The 18993-nt window shown below is 39.7% G+C and overlaps 2 protein-coding genes across 2 annotated transcripts; both read left to right on the forward strand.

The window, feature by feature from the left end:
* The first annotated feature begins 68 nt into the window (after positions 1-68).
* On the forward strand, positions 69-6219 carry LOC109451090 (protocadherin beta-15). The gene has a single exon (XM_019739013.2). It carries the CDS (start codon positions 2456-2458, stop codon positions 4832-4834), a length of 2379 nt encoding a protein of 792 aa, XP_019594572.2. The 5' UTR covers positions 69-2455; the 3' UTR covers positions 4835-6219.
* A 167-nt stretch (positions 6220-6386) lies between these two features.
* Positions 6387-16407, forward strand: LOC109451084 (protocadherin beta-15). Its single transcript, XM_074313675.1, has one exon. The coding sequence runs from the start codon at positions 7505-7507 to the stop codon at positions 9890-9892; it is 2388 nt and encodes a 795-aa protein (XP_074169776.1). The 5' UTR covers positions 6387-7504; the 3' UTR covers positions 9893-16407.
* Positions 16408-18993: the final 2586 nt, after the last annotated feature.

Here is an 18993-nt window from a genome sequence, read left to right on the forward strand (position 1 = left end):
CTATTTTTTTAACCTCTCTTGACAGGTTTTGATTGGCCCAGTAATAGACTCCTGATTAAAGCAGGAATAGCCACATTCTCTAAACCCTAAAATTGGCAATTAAGGTTTAGTGTATCTAGTTTTTCCTTGCTTGCTTGTAAATAGGAAATAAATGTTAAACATGGGGTGAAGTAGCTTTGTTTATTCCTGTGTCGGCTGACAGCACAGAATGGCATTTAGAGAGAGAGGTAAGAAGGGAGGAAGGAAAGAAAGAGTAAAGATGAGCGGGCATAGGGAGTGGAGGAGGCAGAAACCTAAGAAACAATAAGTACAGACCAAGGCAACTACTTGGTCCTACACCTATGTGTTCCTGATTCCTTCTAATATTAACTTAATGAATGGAATAAAAAATATACAAGCTTAGAGATCAATAATCTATATTAGAGAATTTTGTTATAAAACTTAATTTTGTAAATAATTTAACATAAAAATGCTACAAAGGGTTTTATGTAATGACTTGTTAACAGGTTTCCCTCCATTATTTTATGTGCCCCTGGATCAGTTTTAAAAAGTAGCTTTGAACTTGTTATTGTTTGGGTGTTTATACCTTTTCTCAGGATCATCATACTCTCCTTAGAGCCTATTTCTTTTATAAATTTTTTACTAGGTTTAATGTGAACAGAATTATTTTATAATGTAATGTAACATCTTCAGGAGCTATAAATAATCCAATTTATATATTATATGGTTGGTTCATTACTTCATTAAGAGTAATAAATATTTTATTGACACATACTCTATTACTAGAAAGCCTCGTGAAAAAAATTTCAAGCTTCCTGCCAAGTCTACAGGCTTAAAATTTTCTCCTTACAAGAGAAAAATAAGGAGACATTTGATCTGAGAGATGACAGATGGGAATGAAAAGCTAATTTTGATCCATTTACTCACTGACATAGATGATCAGCTTCTATCACTAATATTTTTAAAAGCATGAACATTAAGGGCTCATTTTTTTGCACATTTAATTCCATAAAGTTTGTATCCATAACCGAGATCTTTCCATGAGGAAAATTATCAGATTTTAACTGTAACCAGCATGTTCTCATATTTTGAAAATTTACTTAAATTTGTTTCACTATGTAGAGGAAAACATTCTAAAATAGAATGTCAATTTGAGTGATCTGTATCTTAGTAGAATTAAAACAATATTCAACACAATGATTACAGTTGGCCCATGCCAAGTTTTCCGTTATCCAGAACACTGGAGTGGAGAATACATGATACTGTCTACTATTTAAAGATTATTATTAAAATATTGGCTAAAGTTTGGTGCAGTTGGAGAGACCCAAGTTCCCTGACCCCAAGATATTTTTCCCATCCTTTGGAGTAAAAGAACTTCAGATCCATGCTAGGGTGCCAGTATCTCAAACTATCCATGAGAGATATGTGAGTTGTTTCCTAAAAATAAGTTGCGATCTTTCATAGTTGGAAATAATTTTAATTTGCTATTTCAGATTAATCTAACTTACTTTCTTCTGCACTTTAGCTTTTGCTGCAACGTCAGCCTTTTATCTTTGTGATTTTGACTTTCCCACTTTTCAAGATCTCTGTGAATCTCAGCTGCAACATATGTTTATTTTAGTTTTAGTAATAGATGTAGATGCTCTTTAGAAATTATTTTAGATAATGCAACAGTCAATATAACATGTTTACAGAGGTATGAAGACATTCCCTTAGACAACATTTACAAATAAGTTATCCATAACCCTTTAAGCTGTCTATTGGGTTAGCATAATAATCCAGTTCTAGCTGGTCTATCACTTAAGTTTACAGTCCCGAAATGTGTAAATGAATCTCTTCATCTACTGTGCTGGCAGTGAATTGAGAGTTTAATGGGTATATTTTTTTCTTTAGGAATAGACTGATAGGTACACATCTTTTTATATTCAATTTCATCTCAGAGTACAGACTATATAAATAGTGGACATTGTAAACTCCATGACATCAAAGAAGGTATTTGTATTCCCAGCACTTAGTATATAGTGCCTGACATTTAATATGAAATCAATGAGTTTTGTTGAATAAACAAATAAATATAGTTAACTTTGTTCTTACATCATTTCCCAAAATATCTGGCACCATTTCACATTCATAATCTCACATGAAAATAATGGTCATCATTTTATTTATAAACCACCCTATATGTCATCCGTGGTGGTTGTGTGTGTCCATGAATATAAAGAGGAATACGTTGTGTAGCATTTCCAGCAAATTAGGTTTAAGTACAACACATGGTGGCGCTCTGAGCTAAGGCTGAGAAACAGACCTGAGGGTGATTACTGTTCCGGCACTCATACACAGATCTAAGAGAGAGGGTTCTTAACGGAATTACCTTGCAGCAAGGATTGACTCCCAGAGCTGACTGACTGCAGACCCAACAGGCACCCAGACCCTAAAGACTTTTGGCGTTGGAGAAATGGAGGCTGAAGAGCGCTTTCCTACACTAAGGCAAGTCCTGTTTCTGTTTGTTTTGCTGGCTCAGACTTGCGCGGAGCGGGAAGGTTACAGTATTGCAGAAGAAACAGAAAGTGGTTCTTTTGTGGCGAATCTAGCAAAGGACATAGGTTTAGAGGTTAGAGAACTGTCTTGGCGAAAGGCTCGGGTCATTTTTAACAACAACAAAAAACATTTTCAGCTGAACCTTCAGAATGGAGATTTACAAGTAAATGAGAAACTGGATCGGGAAGATCTGTGCGGCTCCACTGAGCCTTGTGTGCTGCAATTCCAGGTGTTATTGGAAGACCCTTTGGAGGTATATAGGTTTAAGCTTTTGGTCAGCGACATAAATGACAATTCACCTGTGTTCCCAGAAGCAGAAATGATTTTGAAAATTATGGAAAATACTCTTCCAGGGACTGTGTTTTCCCTGAAAAATGCACAAGATTTGGATGTAGGCATCAATAACATTCAAAACTACGTCATCTACCCCAACTCCCATTTCCACGTTCTTACCCGAAATGGCAGTGAAGGCAGAAAATACCCAGAGCTGGTTCTGGACAAAGCCCTAGACAGAGAGGAGCAGCCTGAGCTGAGATTAACTCTCATGGCAGTGGATGGCGGAGCTCCTCCCCAAACTGGCACCGCCCTGGTCCTCATTGATGTCTTGGATATCAACGACAATGCCCCTGCGTTTGTGCAGCCACTCTATCATGTGCAAATGCTGGAAAACAGTCCTCTGGGATCCCTTGTTGTCACTGTTTCCGCTAGAGATTTAGACACGGGAATAAACGGTGAAGTATTGTACTCTTTTTTTTATGGTGATGAGGAGATTATTAGGACATTTGCACTTAATGAACTCACAGGAGAAATTAAAATAATTAAGAAACTAGATTTTGAAAAAATTGTGTCGTATGAAGTGGATATTAAGGCCTCTGATGGGGCAGGTCTTTCTGGGAAATGCACTGTCACAATACAGGTAGTGGACATAAACGACAATGCCCCAGAACTGACAGTTGCTTCTCTTATAAGCTCCATCCCAGAAAATTCCCCAGAGACCACGATAGCTCTTTTCAGTGTTCAAGACCGAGACTCCGGGGAAAATGGAAGAATGGTATGTTCCATCCAGGAAGATGTTCCTTTCACGCTGAAACCTTCCGTTGAGAATTTCTATAAGGTTATAACAGAAGGACCATTGGACAGAGAGAGCCGGGCCGAGTACAACATCACCATCACCGTCACCGACTTGGGGACCCCCAGGCTGAAAACCCAGCACAACATAACCGTGCTGGTCTCCGACGTCAACGACAACGCCCCGGCCTTCACCCAAACCTCCTACACCCTGTTCGTCCGCGAGAACAACAGCCCCGCCCTGCACATAGGCAGCGTCAGCGCCACCGACAGAGACGCGGGCGCCAACGCCCAGGTCACCTACTCGCTGCTGCCGCCACAGGACCCGCACCTGCCCCTGGCCTCCCTGGTGTCCATCAACGCCGACAACGGGCAGCTGTTCGCGCTGAGGGCGCTGGATTACGAGGCCCTGCAGGCCTTGGAGTTCCGCGTGGGCGCCACGGACCGCGGCTCCCCTGCGCTGAGCAGCCAGGCGCTGGTGCGCGTGCTGGTGCTGGACGCCAACGACAACTCGCCCTTCGTGCTGTACCCGCTGCAGAACGGCTCTGCGCCCTGCACCGAGCTGGTGCCCAGGGCGGCCGAGCCGGGCTACCTGGTGAGCAAGGTGGTGGCGGTGGACGGAGACTCGGGCCAGAACGCCTGGCTGTCGTACCAGCTGCTCAAGGCCACGGAGCCCGGGCTGTTCGGCGTGTGGGCGCACAACGGCGAGGTGCGCACGGCGCGGCTGCTGAGCGAGCGCGACGCGGCCAAGCACAGGCTGGTGGTGCTGGTCAAGGACAATGGCGAGCCGCCGCTGTCGGCCAGCGTCACGCTGCACGTGCTGCTGGTGGACGGCTTCTCGCAGCCCTACCTGCCGCTCCCGGAAGCGGCGGCCGACCCGGCCCAGGCCGACCCGCTCACGGTCTACCTGGTCATCGCGCTGGCGTCGGTGTCGTCGCTCTTCCTGTTCTCGGTGCTGGCGTTCATCGCGGTGCGGCTGTGCAGGAGGGGCAGGGCCGCCCCGTTGGGTGGCTGCTCGGTGCCCGAGGGCCACTTTCCGGGCCACCTGGTGGACGTCAGAGGCAGTGGGTCCCTGTCTCATAGGTACCAGTATGAGGTGTGTCTGGGCGGAGGGTCAGGGACCACCAGCGAGTTCAAGTTCCTGAAGTCTGTTACCTCTAACCCTCAAGAGTCTGTGAATAATGTGGAGGAAAACTCAAACTTTTTAAGTGGTTTTGTATTCAATTAAGAATTTGTTAAATTTTCAGATCATTCAAGATGAAGGTTAGTTCTACTAAATACACTAGTCTCCATTACCTTTTTTCTTCCATATATAATTCTTGGGTATTTTGTTGATTTAGTTTTCCTAGTTAAGGACATTAGAAACCTTAAATACATACTTATATTTACTCTCATTTTATCATTTCTATTTTGATTTAGACAAAGAACTTGCAACTTTACCTCATTACTAAAAAGTCATGAATTTTGTTCAATTTATCAACTTTTCATTATCAACCACTACGGATTTGGAGATGACCCCAGCCTCATTCTCTCTTCGAATGTTGTCCAGAAACATTTTCTACATTTTTGATGTTGTGGTTACTTAGGAGATGGCATTGATACAAATATAGTTATTCGTATATTTCAGCTTGATATGATATGCCTACTCATGTTAAATTTTTACATGGACAAATGTCAGCAAAAATTGCATGTTTTTGTTTCACAGAAGTATTAAATGGAAAAAACTACAATGTGTCCTATATTTAAAGGCTTTTAATCTCTTTATGTCAATTTCAGTATATACTATATATGAGTATTATTGAAAGATTAGTAGATTGTTTCCAGATATTTAATAATAGACCCCATCTCTTTCTGGAAACTTCTCTTTTCAGTAGACATTTACTGTTGCAGTCATCTTTATTTTAATGACCCATCTCCCTCTGTTATTTCAGACAGTCAGACAAGGTGGTAGACATTGCTGATCCAAGCTTAGCCAATCTGATTTACTCTGTTAAAAAAAAAAAAAAAGCTTTAGGAACCAGCTATAGAATAGTCTCTCTGTTAACTTAACGAGAAAGTAATATCATGTTGGCTAAATACACAGAAAGAAGCACAGAAAGTCAATCCACTTAGAGACAAGAAGAAAGGAGGTGCTTGGAGAGTAACCTCCTTGTATATTTTCCAGCCCCTCTGAAGCCTATTTTCTCCCTTGGGTTTTTGGAAACAAGTGCTCTTTCAATAAATTTCCCTCTAATTAGGATAGTTAGGTGGGGTTTTTCACTTGTCAAAAACATGTTTAGATATTCTTGTATGTATTGAAGCTTATTATTAATTTGAGATTTTATAAATTGTGGTTTTCATATTAATTTAACCATGTTTGAGTCAAAAGGTTGTGGAATATTACTAGTCTATAAGGGACAAGCACAATCTTTTGTTGGACTGTATAATTTTGAGAATTGATGGATATTTCCAAATTGTACAGTTTGTGGAGTGTTTAGTAGACATTCTTAGAAAACTCTACTATATATAAGAAATAATTTTTAATATAATCAGTGCCATTATAGCATTTATGTGGAATAACACTGACAATGTAAAATGTGTGTCAAAGAGATGTATACCTTTTTTGTAAAATCATTATAGCCTCGTTGTTATGTTCTTTCATTTGTATAATGTATCCATTTGTTTAGAGGGAGCCAGGGTATTTTACCATTTAGTGAAAAACATTATAGATCATTCTGAATTATTTCAAATTACTATGCAAAAGAGCATAGAAAATAGCTACTTGGGAACATGATGTCTTGTTTATCCAGCTCATATAACGAACTAGGATCCCAGCAAAAAAAAAAAGGAGCTTTTACATTAGGAGAATTTGTTTCAAATTTTTTAAATTATAATTTATTCATTGAGCAAGTCAACAAATATTTGTTGAGCATCTACGATGTGCCAGAGATTAGTTGTTGAGGGATATAGAGGTGAACAAAACAAAGTTCTGGAACTCAAAATGACACAGAAAAGAAATAATTAAACATGTACATATATGCTATATCACACGGTGAGCAATGCTAAGAAGACAAAGCAGGGCAAGGGCTATAGGAAGTGCCCTCATATGCATTTTCCCATAGTTTGAGTTTCACAAAATCATAGATCTCTGACCTTATGTAGAAAGGGTATATAAACTGGAATTAACTGGTAGCTTTTCCCTTGATGTTATTCAACCAGTGAGAACCACAATTCTGGCACATAGGCTGCCTAGAATTTGAAAGAAAATCTAGAGGAATTCTTTCTTTTTGCTGAGAAAATTTTAAGAAATCACATAAGTGTATATTGTTATTTTACAAGATGACTGATCACTAGTAAGTCTTCTTTCACTTCTCAGTTCTCCTCAGAGCACCACACAGACTACAGGTTCTAGAAGGTAGGAACCACGTCTGAGTTGTTTACTGACGTATTTCAGAACCTAGTACATAGATATCAATAATACTTCTTTGAATGAAGGATGAATACTATCATTGCATGGTTTTATGAATACGTCATCTTTCCCAAACCATTTCCAAACTCCCAATAGATTATTGGGATTACTAAACAGATCAATTATTGGGATTACTATTACAAGTATAATATATATATATATCAAGAGAATACAATTGCAGCAATTCTTTTCGAAGACAACGCATGGTGGCGCTGCAGGCTAAGGTGTCAAAAAAACAAAAAAAGCCCCGGAAATGCTATGAACTCAACCTCAGATCTCTAGCGGAAGAGAAAAGCCTGCAAACAGTTCAGGACCTGTAAGTCTCCAGAGAATGCTAGTCACCGACATTTCTGGACAGGTTACCAACTGAGAGACCCATCACTGTCTCTTTCCCTCGCTACCTAAGGTAGAGCTGGGCCCTGTTCCTGGAAAGGCATTGGTGGAATAAAGATGGAGGCCGGAGGGAAGCGCTTACCTAAACAAAGGCAAGTCCTGATTTTCTTTCTTTTGATGGGAGTGGCTGTGGCGGGCTGGGAATCCCGTCGCTATTCCGTTATGGAGGAAACAGAGAGCGGCTCCTTTGTGGCCAACCTGGCTAAGGACCTGGGTCTGGGAGCGGAGGAACTAGCTGCTCGGGGAGCCCAGGTGGTCTCTGAGGATAACGAACCCCGATTGCAGCTTGATCTGCAGACCGGGGACTTGATACTAAATGAGAAACTGGACCGCGAGGAAATGTGCGGACCCACTGATCCATGTGTAATGCATTTCCAAGTGTTACTGAAAAAACCATTGGGGGTATTTCGAGCTGAGCTACTGGTGAGAGACATAAACGATCATTCTCCTGAGTTTCCTGAAAGAGAAATGACGCTGAAAATCCCGGAGACCAGCGCTCCTGGGACCGTCTTTCCTCTGAAAAAAGCCCAGGACTTGGACGTGGGCAACAACAATATCCAAAACTACACTATCAGTCCCAAATCTCATTTCCACGTTTCCACCCACAACCGGGGGGATGGCAGGAAATATCCAGAGCTGGTGCTGGACAAAGAGCTGGATCGAGAGGAGCAGGCCGAGCTCAGGTTAACTCTCACAGCGCTGGATGGCGGCTCTCCACCCCGGTCTGGCACCGCTCAGGTCCGCATCTTGGTCATGGACGTCAATGACAACGCCCCTGAGTTTGAGCAGACACTCTACCAGGTGCAGGTCCCAGAGAACAGCCCTGTAGGCGCCCTAGTTGTCAAGGTCTCTGCTAGAGATTTAGACACTGGGACAAATGGAGAGATATCATACTCCCTTTTTTATAGTTCTCAGGAGATAAGCACAACTTTTGAGATAAACAGCCTTTTGGGAGAAGTTCGACTAATTAAAAAATTAGATTTTGAGACAATATCCTTGTATGAGCTGGATATAGATGCGTCTGATGGCGGGGGACTTTCTGGAAAATGCTCTGTTTCCATTGAGGTGGTGGATGTTAACGATAACTCCCCAGAACTAACTATTTCATCACTGACCAGCCCCATTCCTGAAAATTCCCCCGAGATAGAAGTGGCCCTGTTTAGGACTCGAGACCGAGATTCAGGGGACAACGGAAGGATGACATGCTCCATTCCAGATGATCTCCCCTTCCTCCTGAAACCATCTGCAGAGAATTTCTACACCCTGGTAACAAATCGGGCGCTGGACAGAGAGAATGAATCCGAGTATAACGTCACCATCACCGTCACCGACTTGGGGACCCCCAGGCTGAAAACCCAGCACAACATAACCGTGCTGGTCTCCGACGTCAACGACAACGCCCCGGCCTTCACACAAACCTCCTACACCCTGTTCGTCCGCGAGAACAACAGCCCCGCCCTGCACATAGGCAGCGTCAGCGCCACCGACAGAGACGCGGGCGCCAACGCCCAGGTCACCTACTCGCTGCTGCCGCCACAGGACCCGCACCTGCCCCTGGCCTCCCTGGTGTCCATCAACGCCGACAACGGGCAGCTGTTCGCGCTGAGGGCGCTGGATTACGAGGCCCTGCAGGCCTTGGAGTTCCGCGTGGGCGCCACGGACCGCGGCTCCCCTGCGCTGAGCAGCCAGGCGCTGGTGCGCGTGCTGGTGCTGGACGCCAACGACAACGCGCCCTTCGTGCTGTACCCGCTGCAGAACGGCTCTGCGCCCTGCACCGAGCTGGTGCCCAGGGCGGCCGAGCCGGGCTACCTGGTGAGCAAGGTGGTGGCGGTGGACGGAGACTCGGGCCAGAACGCCTGGCTGTCGTACCAGCTGCTCAAGGCCACGGAGCCCGGGCTGTTCGGCGTGTGGGCGCACAACGGCGAGGTGCGCACGGCGCGGCTGCTGAGCGAGCGCGACGCGGCCAAGCACAGGCTGGTGGTGCTGGTCAAGGACAATGGCGAGCCGCCGCTGTCGGCCAGCGTCACGCTGCACGTGCTGCTGGTGGACGGCTTCTCGCAGCCCTACCTGCCGCTCCCGGAAGCGGCGGCCGACCCGGCCCAGGCCGACCCGCTCACGGTCTACCTGGTCATCGCGCTGGCGTCGGTGTCGTCTCTCTTCCTGTTCTCGGTGCTGGCGTTCATCGCGGTGCGGCTGTGCAGGAGGGGCAGGGCCTCCTCGTTGGGTGGCTGCTCGGTGCCCGAGGGCCACTTTCCGGGCCACCTGGTGGACATCGGCGGTACTGGGACCCTTTCCCAGAGCTACCAGTATGAGGTGTGTCTGACGGGAGACTCGGGGAGTAATGAGTTCAAGTTCCTGAAGCCTATGTTCCCCAATATTCTAGGCCAGGAACTTGGGAGGAAGTCAGAGGGAAATCCAACCTTACATAATAATTTAGGTATCTGAAACTTACCCACTTCAACCTTAAAGTTGTCTCCTTAATCTTTCTTTTTTAAAAATCCAGTAGTAGCTTTTAATTCTACTTGTTTTTTTTCTATTTTTCTTAGTAATTTTGCTCTTTGTTTTGTTGGTCTGATTGTCCTATAATCAGTTTTCCAATTATTGTATTATTAGTAAAATATTTATATCATGAAATTTCATATTTCTGATTAAATTTTCAGTATTCATGCCTAAAGGATAATATGAAAGTTAACCTCTCAGGATAAACATAATTCTAATTTAAAAAGTACTCATCTCACTATATAACACTGCAAAGGATATCTGATTCCTTTATTATATTTCATTTTAAAATTATCAGAGGTCTTTTTAGTTTTTATAATTGACACAGCTATGACTTTTTTATAATCCCTTTTCTGTTTAGGGTACAATTAATTTGTATTTACCCATGTCTGGTTTCTTCCAAAGTCCGTTTGGATTTTTGTTTTAATAGGAAGCAACATGAATAATTTCATTCTAATTATTTCAAAATCATACTTTTAATCATTAGACTTTCACTCCAAAATATGTGTATCCTCTCATGAAAATATATCTTTATCAATCATCTATTCTTTCTCATGTAATGTCGAAAAGACTTATGACTTCTTCATTATGTCTGACTGAAGTTATGATCCTGGTAAGAGTCCTGGATAGGTTTACTGATGCCCAGATTGACTGTGTTTAAGGTGTTCCTATGTACTCTAAAGGCCAGTAGACTTTAGGACCAAGTAAGTCATTGCCTGCAATGTCCCTTGCTATTGCAGAGAAATTCTCAAGTGAACTCCGAATTCTGGACCTATGGGAGTTTTTGATGGTACAGCGTGCCAATATCTACTTGCCTTTGGATGATTTAAAGGTTCTGGTTGATAAGGAATTTTAAAGAATGTATTGTAGAATTAACATTAGTTTACTAAAGGAAACTTAGTAAAGGATATGTTAATGAGAGTGTTGAATGATTTGAAGAAATAATCCGCTCTGTTGTCAGAACTCGTCTATCTCTAGGAGCCTCTTACTTTTGCAGATACTATCGAATGGTGTGGGAGGCAGAATACTGGCCCCCTAAAATGTACACATCCTATTCCCTGGAACCTGTGACTATGTTATGTTATATTGCAAATGAGAATTAAGGTTCAGATGGAATTAAGGTTGCTAATCAGCTAATCTTAAAATAGGGAGAATGTCCTAGATGGTCTGGGTGGGCATGATTGAATCAGTTGAAAGGGCTTAAGAGCAGAGCTGAGTCTTCCCTGAGATGAAGAAATTCTGACTCTGGGCAGCAGCTTTAGCTTGTACCCCAGAGTTCCAGCCTCCCCTTTTTAATTGCTTGTGCCTCAGATTTTGGACTTAACTAGCCACTTCCCACAATTGAATAAATCTCTGAATACAGATCTCCTGCTGGTTCAGTCCTTATGGTTGAACCTTGACTGATACAGGGTTTGGTACCTGAAAATGGAGTGCTGCTGTAACAAATAACTAAAAATATGAAAGTTGCTTTGGAATTGGGCAATAGGCAAAGGCTGGGAGAATTTCATAGAGAGTGATGGAAAAAGCCTAGATTGCTTTGGGCAGATTGTTCATTGCAACATGGATGACAACAACTCTGCTAGCGAAGACTCAGGAGGAAGTAAGGAGCATGGTGGAGAAAACATACATTGCCTTATAGAATACCTAAGTCATTATAAAGAGACTGCTGGTAGAAATACAGATGTTAGTCACTTCTGGTCAGGGCTCAGAAAGCAATGAAGAAAATGTTATTGGAAACTGGAGGAAAGGGAATCCTTCTTATATGGTGGCAGAAAATTTATGTTGAATTGTGTTCTGCAGTGGAGGTGTGGAAAGAAAGACTTGTAAACAATGAACTTGGACATTTAGCTGAGATTTCCAGTCAAAGGGTTGAAGTTGCAGCCTGGTTTCTTCTTGCTGTTTTTAGTAACATGTGAGAGGAATTGAGGTAGATTGAGGGAACATCTATTAAGCAAACAGGAACCAGAATTTGATGATTTGGGAAATTCTCAGCCTATTCAAATTGTAAAAGATACTAAAATTATGAGATTCACTGTCAGGAAAGCATGTTCTGGAGAGAAAACCATGGGTGTTATGTGGCAAAGGGGAATTAAGTTTGCAGATGGAATTAAGGTTGATAATTAGCTGACCTTTAAATAAGGAGATTACCATAGATTATCCAGGTGGTTCCAGTATAATCACAAGAGGAAGTGGATGTGAGAAGCAGAAGAATCGGTATCAGAGTGATATTACGTGAAAAAGACAAGACTGAACCAGCCATTACTGACTTTGAAGGTGGAAAGGAGCCACAAGTGAAGGAAGACAGGCAGCCTCTAGAAGCTAGAAAAGGCAAGAAAATCTATTCTCTCTTTGAGCTTCCATAAGGGAATGCAGCCCTGCCTTAACTGCAGCCCAGTTTAACTTTTGATCTCCAGAACTGTAAGATAATGTTTTTAAGCCACTAAGTTCATGGTAATTTGTTACAGCAGCAATAGAAATGAATGCACATGTCTACTAAAAAAGCCATTTCCAAACCCATTTTCCTTTGCCTTCTCCTACTGTAGGCCAAAATATTCATATTCCCACAATCCCTTGAAGGTAGGAGTGTCATATAACTCTGTTATTGCTAATGATTTAAAAGTATGATTGGGGGTTTGGGCTTAAGGGAAATACTTTTGAAATGGCTGGTCTAAGGTGGCATGTTCCTCAGGTCTTTTGCCCATTTTCTTTTTTCTTAACCAACATGGGTATTGGGAAATACCCAATTTGAGTTGAAGCAGTCAACTTGCAACCGTAAGATAAGTGCCATGCACTCAGTTGGTTAGAGCGTGGTGCTAATAACCCTAAGGTTGTGGGTTCGATCCCCACATGGGCCACTGTGAGCTGCGCCCTCCTTAAAAAAAATGAGTGCCATAAAATAAAGGTCTATGTACTAAGTATGATAAAATAGAAAGCCCCTGAATTTCTTATGGCATGGTTAAGCTGCTGCAACAGCTCTACACTACCTTCTCCCAGGTTGCATGATATAAATAAATCCCTACGGGATTATGTAAGTGAAGTTGGGTTTTCTGTTGATTGCAGACAAATGCATTCAAACCTGCCACACTTCTTTTCCTCACAAGTAAGGTTGATTTACAGAGTTGTCTGACTAGGTCTCAGGTTGTCTATTGAAGATATATGAGATACGTGTCAGAAAAGTAGTTTTGCTTTCCCTTAGGTGCTATTAAGGGACAGTACTCCGAGCTGACTGTATCTTCATTCAGTCATCTTGCAATTTGGCTAATACTGACATACACAGATAACTGAACTTTTAAAGGAATATTCCTAGCTAGTTGCAACCCAAAGCGTTGAGTTTTGGAGAATAGAAACTAAGAAGGTAAGCGGATAAATGCCAGTTATACTTTTAAACCTGCATTAGTGGTATCTTGACAAAATGACTATTGATGTTTATGGAGCCATCTAGAACACTGGTTTCCCTCTAAGGCAAGAAAATAGCAGGACTAAAAATCTTGCTTAGTAAAATAAATTGGCTAAATATGAGTCCTGAAAATCTTCATAAGCATATTAGTAATCTACATGTTTTGGTAGAATATACCTGGTGGAAGCATCAAAAATTCCTGACAACCTTTTCAATATAAGGAGATGAGTGTTTTAAAAAGGGCTCAGAGACCACAATGTGTCAGTATCCACTACTCTTTTCCTATCTTACTTTCCAAATACTTTATTGGTAAAGTGTAGACTTTAAAGTCACCTCCAAACAATTAATACTTATGTCTTTCATGAACTGATCTGGAATACCTCGAAAAGAGCATTACTCCCAGTTTATCAGCATAATCATGAAAAATCAATAGAAGTCTATCACAATATATGAATGGTAATGCCTCAAACAATTTTAGAACTTCACAGATGCACCCAGAGTGTTTGTGTATTTTGTGTATTTGTACATGTGGGCATTTGAGCATGTGTGTGGGTGAGGAGGTAACTTTAGTAGATGGTGGAGATACACTGCATGCACAGATATATACCAGTAAAGATATTTTTTTCTTTATGTAATATATAAATATGTATGTGTGTGTGTGTGTGTATGTGTGTGTGTGTGTGTGTGTGTGTATATATATATATATATATATATATATATATATATATATAGAGAGAGAGAGAGAGAGAGAGAGAGAGAGAGAGAGGAGTTTTGTCTTTGTAAATGTAACAATGCAGCATTATTGGATATAGAAGTTTGATAGCCCTCTTGGCTTTGAAGGAGCAACCCAGGAACCCAGGAGAGAGAACTAACTGTGACATAGATATGGTCATTCTCCGCTCCCCCCACCCCGGCAATGAGATCAGGAAACAATAAAGTTGACAAACAATAAAGTTGACATCAGGATGTGACAGGACTGAGATTAGGGTGAGACCAAGTTGTACAAGTGCAGGGTGGAATCCTGTCTTTATTTAAATGTTGATATCTTATTCATCATAGATTTTTTTCATTAAGTTTTATTTCTTAGAATACTGCATTAAATACTATATCTTTACTACCATATTTTGGGGTGACCCATTAATTTTGCTTCTAAGATGCCTACCTGGCCCTAGTCCTGGTCCTGTTGGTTATTTCCAACTTGCAAATTCAAATGAGCATCACAGCAGTAGTGATGAGGGTCACAGCTGGAATTTGCTCAGTGAAATCTGAATCAAGTTCCTTTCCATTCCAAATATGGGATAGCAGCAGGGACAGTGGAAGAATACAAAGATATCCACACAGATCTGACAAACTAGAATCCTGCAGACTGGGAGTGGAGAACACCTGTGTGATTGTGGTTGATTGTATGTTTTTCTTCCAGGTAAATTGTATGTTTTTCTTCCAGGTGGCATGCAGCAGTGCAAAAAAATTAGATATTAGGTAAATTCAATTTGCTACTATGTTGTTGAGAATTTTTGCATCTGTGTTCGTGAGGGATATATATATATATATATATATATATATATATATATATATATATATATATATTCCAAAAATATTTATTTTAAGAGTTGTTATCTATGTATTATTTTCAAAGTTGAATTGAATTATGGTAGCAATGTGCAGTATGACATTCGCTCAAAAGATTGCATTAATCAAATGAATGCTAGCATCACCATGCAACAGGCAGGACAGTCAAAGAAAATAGCAGAAGCATGGTTGTCGTTCGAGGAGCCCAAGACCATTTTGAAGTGGTATTTTGAGAACGTTGTGGAAGTACAACGACAATGGAGGCGTGAGTCTGCAACGGAACCTCCAACATGCCTAACAATTGCATGCATTCGTGATAAGTTTGAGACACGTTTTACTGTGTGTGATGTTCACAAGGCAAGATCCGAGAGGCCTCCGCCAGCAACAAGTCCCGCTTCTTCTGCTATGGTGTTGGAACAGTTTACACACTCGCCACAGAAGTCTACCAAACAATGTGCACATGGACAGGAGTTATCAGAACAAGCGTACGACGCATTCTTAAAACAGCAAAATGGAAAGTTTTCATCCCAAGATGTGCATACATTTTTTGGCACCTAAATATATATATATATATTTAATGTTATGCCTTTGTCAAGTTTTAGTTTCAGGGTTATACTGGTCTCATAAAATGAATTGGCAATTGTTTCCTCCTTTTCTCTTTTATGAAAGAGTTTGTATAAGATATTTGTTATTTTTTCTTTACATATTTGATGGAATTTATCACAGAAGTCATTGATGGCTAACATTTGTTCGTGTGGGGGAAGATTTTTGGATTGCAAACTTAATTTCTTAGATATGCGGCAATTCCAATTTTCATTTCCTCTTATGTCAGTTAGTGTCTTGTGTTCTTAAAGTAATTTTCCCATTTAATCTACAATGTTAAAGTTATTGGCATGAAGTTATTGATAATATTCCTTTATCATCTTTTTGATATATAATGCTCCTCTTTCATTCCAAATATTGGTATAATATGTTTTCTCTCCTTTTGTCTTTATCAGTATTGCTATATCAATTCTATTAATATTTTTGGAAACCAACTCTTTGTTATTTGTCTATTAATTTCTGTTTTGTTCCCTTGATTTCCACTCTTATGTTTTTATTTCTTTTTTTATACCTAGTTTGGGTTTCTTTTCTTTTTGTAGTTTCTCTGAATGTTTAGATCATTGACTCTAGGGCTTTCTTTTCTAATACAGATTAAAATATATGAAAATATAAATTAAAATTGTAAATTTCTTTCTATGTAGTACTGAAGCTGCAGTTCATGAATTTTGATGTTGTGGTTTCATTGCCATTCAGTCTAAATTTACCTATAATTTCCCTGTTGATTTCTTCTTTAATCCATTGGTTAACTCGAAGTGCATTGCTTAATTTCCAAATATACAGAGATATCAGTTTTGATACCCAAAGTTTGAAATTATTGAATTTTGTTGTTATCTAACATATGGGTTATCTTGATGAGTTTCCTTGTATACTTGAAATAAAGCTGTGTTCTACAGTTGTGTGTAGTGTTCTATAAATATCCATTAAATCAAGTTGCTTGATAATGTTTAAATCTTTTTTCTTAGTATTTTGCCCTACATGTTCTATCAACTAATGAGAGAAAAATGTTAAATTCTTCAACTATGATTGTGATTGTTTATTTTTCCTTTCATTTCTAGCATTTTTTTAAACCTCATGTTTTTTGAAGCTGTTATTAGATGTGCACATAGGTAAGATTACGTTATCTTTTTGATGAATTGACACTAATTATTGTGAAACATTCTTTTTAGTCTCTAGTAATACTTTCAATCTGTTATTAATAGTCACCCCATATTTCTTATGCTTAGAGTTTGTATATAATTTTCATCCTTTTACTTTCATCCTGTCTTTATATTTTAAGTCCATCTTTTGTCAGCTACATAGAGTTGGATCTCGCTTTTTAACCAGTATTATCATTTCTGCCTTTTAATTAGAGAGTTCATTTCATATATATTTAATATAATTATTTATATAATTGTATCTGTTGCATGTTCTATCCATACTTTCTGTTTTTTTCATTCCTTTGTTTCTCATTATGTTTTCTTTTTGCTTACTCATGTATTTTTTGGTATTCCATTTTATATCCTGAATTGACTTTTACCAATAACATTATGGGGGATATTTCCTCTAAGGATATATAGCCTTTCTTATCACTATTTACCTTAATATTATGCTACTTCACCTATAATGTGGACAACTTCCTATTATGTAATACTCATCTTTTTGCCATGGTACAGAAAAATTAGTGTAAAACACAGGAGAGATATTTAAGAATTCATGTGGTAGAGAACCTCTATGAATATAATCAAATTGGAAAATATTTCAGAAAGAACTTGATATCTACTGTGTATAAAATATTCCATACTGGAGAGAAATGTAATGAGGGTAATCAATGTGGAAAAGCCTGCAGTAATCAGATTCCAAATTTAAATGTGCACAAGAGAACTCATACTGAAGAGAAATCCTATGAATTTATTGGATATGAGAAAGCCTTCATTAATTGTTCACTTATTAAGACACATAGGGACCATGCACTGGACACAAACCATGTCAATGTAAGGAATATAGAGAACCCTTCACAGCTGTTCTTTGTATCTTAGGGCTCATGAAAATTCACATGGGAGAAGAATACTATGAACACACAAAGTGTATGAAAGCCTTTATTCCTTCTTCTTCCATTGCTGTACATGTAAAAATTCATGGTGGAGATAAGCCTCGTATTCATATAATGTGAAAAAATTTGAAGAAGCTTTCCATTTGCTTTCATTTCTTAGAAAATAAGAAAACTCTCACTGGCGAGAAATTCTATTCATATAAAAAGTGTGGGAGAATCAAGTGTCCCTCACTCTTTAGGGCACATGTGAGAACTTACATTGAAAATATACCCCATGAATGTACAAGAACGTTTGAAAGGCTTTATTTCTTTCACATCCTTTACCATACATCTAAGAACTCATATTGGAGAGAAGCCTTATGAATATAAGGAATATAGGGAAACCTTCACTTATTCCTCAAAGCTTACTCTACAAGTGAGAAAACATCATAAAGGAGCTCTATACATAATGTAAGGCATATAGAAAAGACTACAATTTCCCCTCCTCCTTTAATAACCACATGAATACAAACACTGGAGAGAGGCCCTATAATTGTAAACAGTGCGACAGATCCTTCCATTATTCTTCACATTTTACTGTAAATGTGATAATGCACATTGGAGAGAAACACTGTGAATGTATGAAATGCCTTCAGCTTTTCCTCATTCCTTAGGAAATATGACAACTCGCTGGAGAGCAATTTCATCAATATTTGGAGTATTGGAAAGTCTTAACTTGTATCTAAGGTTTTCAAAGCCATGTGAAAATTCACATTAGAGAGAAGCCATATTAATGAGAAATGTGGGAAAATATCATTCCTAACACTTTCGGACAATGTGAGAACACCTACTGAAGAGAAACCATATAGAGCTAAAAAACGTGGGAAAGCCTTGAAGTCTTTCTCATTCCTTAGGCAGCAAGTGAGAACTCATACTGGGAGATAGAAATGTAAAGAATGTGGAAAATTCTTTAGTCTTCCCTCATACTTCAAAGAAATGTGAAAAATCACATTGGAGAGAAACCAATGTGGGAATGCCTTCAGGTGCATCTCTTCTCTTACTATGCATAAAGAAATTCATAATGGAGTAGAAATCTTTAAAATGTTGTAATCATGGAATTGTTTTATCAGTGTCTCATCTTTGAAGTGATCCCTAGCTCAGAATTTGTAGCTTTCATTTTCTAATATAAACCTCTATAGTGATATAACTATTGCTCCTAGTACCTTTTCACCTATATCACACAACTTTTGATATGTATTATTTTCATTTTGGTGTATATATTAGGTTGGTGCAAAAGTGATTGTGGTTTTTGCAATCATTTTGAACCTTTAAACCACAATTATATATATGTATATTTTTATTTCTCATTTCCATTGTGAAGTCTCCTTGGACCGAAATAAAGTATTTTTAATATGCAAGTAAGTATATTTGAAATTAGTTTTGTTAATTGTTTTAATTAATTTCTACTAT

The sequence above is a fragment of the Rhinolophus sinicus genome, linkage group LG10, assembly GCF_036562045.2.
Source record: "Rhinolophus sinicus isolate RSC01 linkage group LG10, ASM3656204v1, whole genome shotgun sequence".
Lineage (NCBI taxonomy): Eukaryota > Metazoa > Chordata > Mammalia > Chiroptera > Rhinolophidae > Rhinolophus > Rhinolophus sinicus.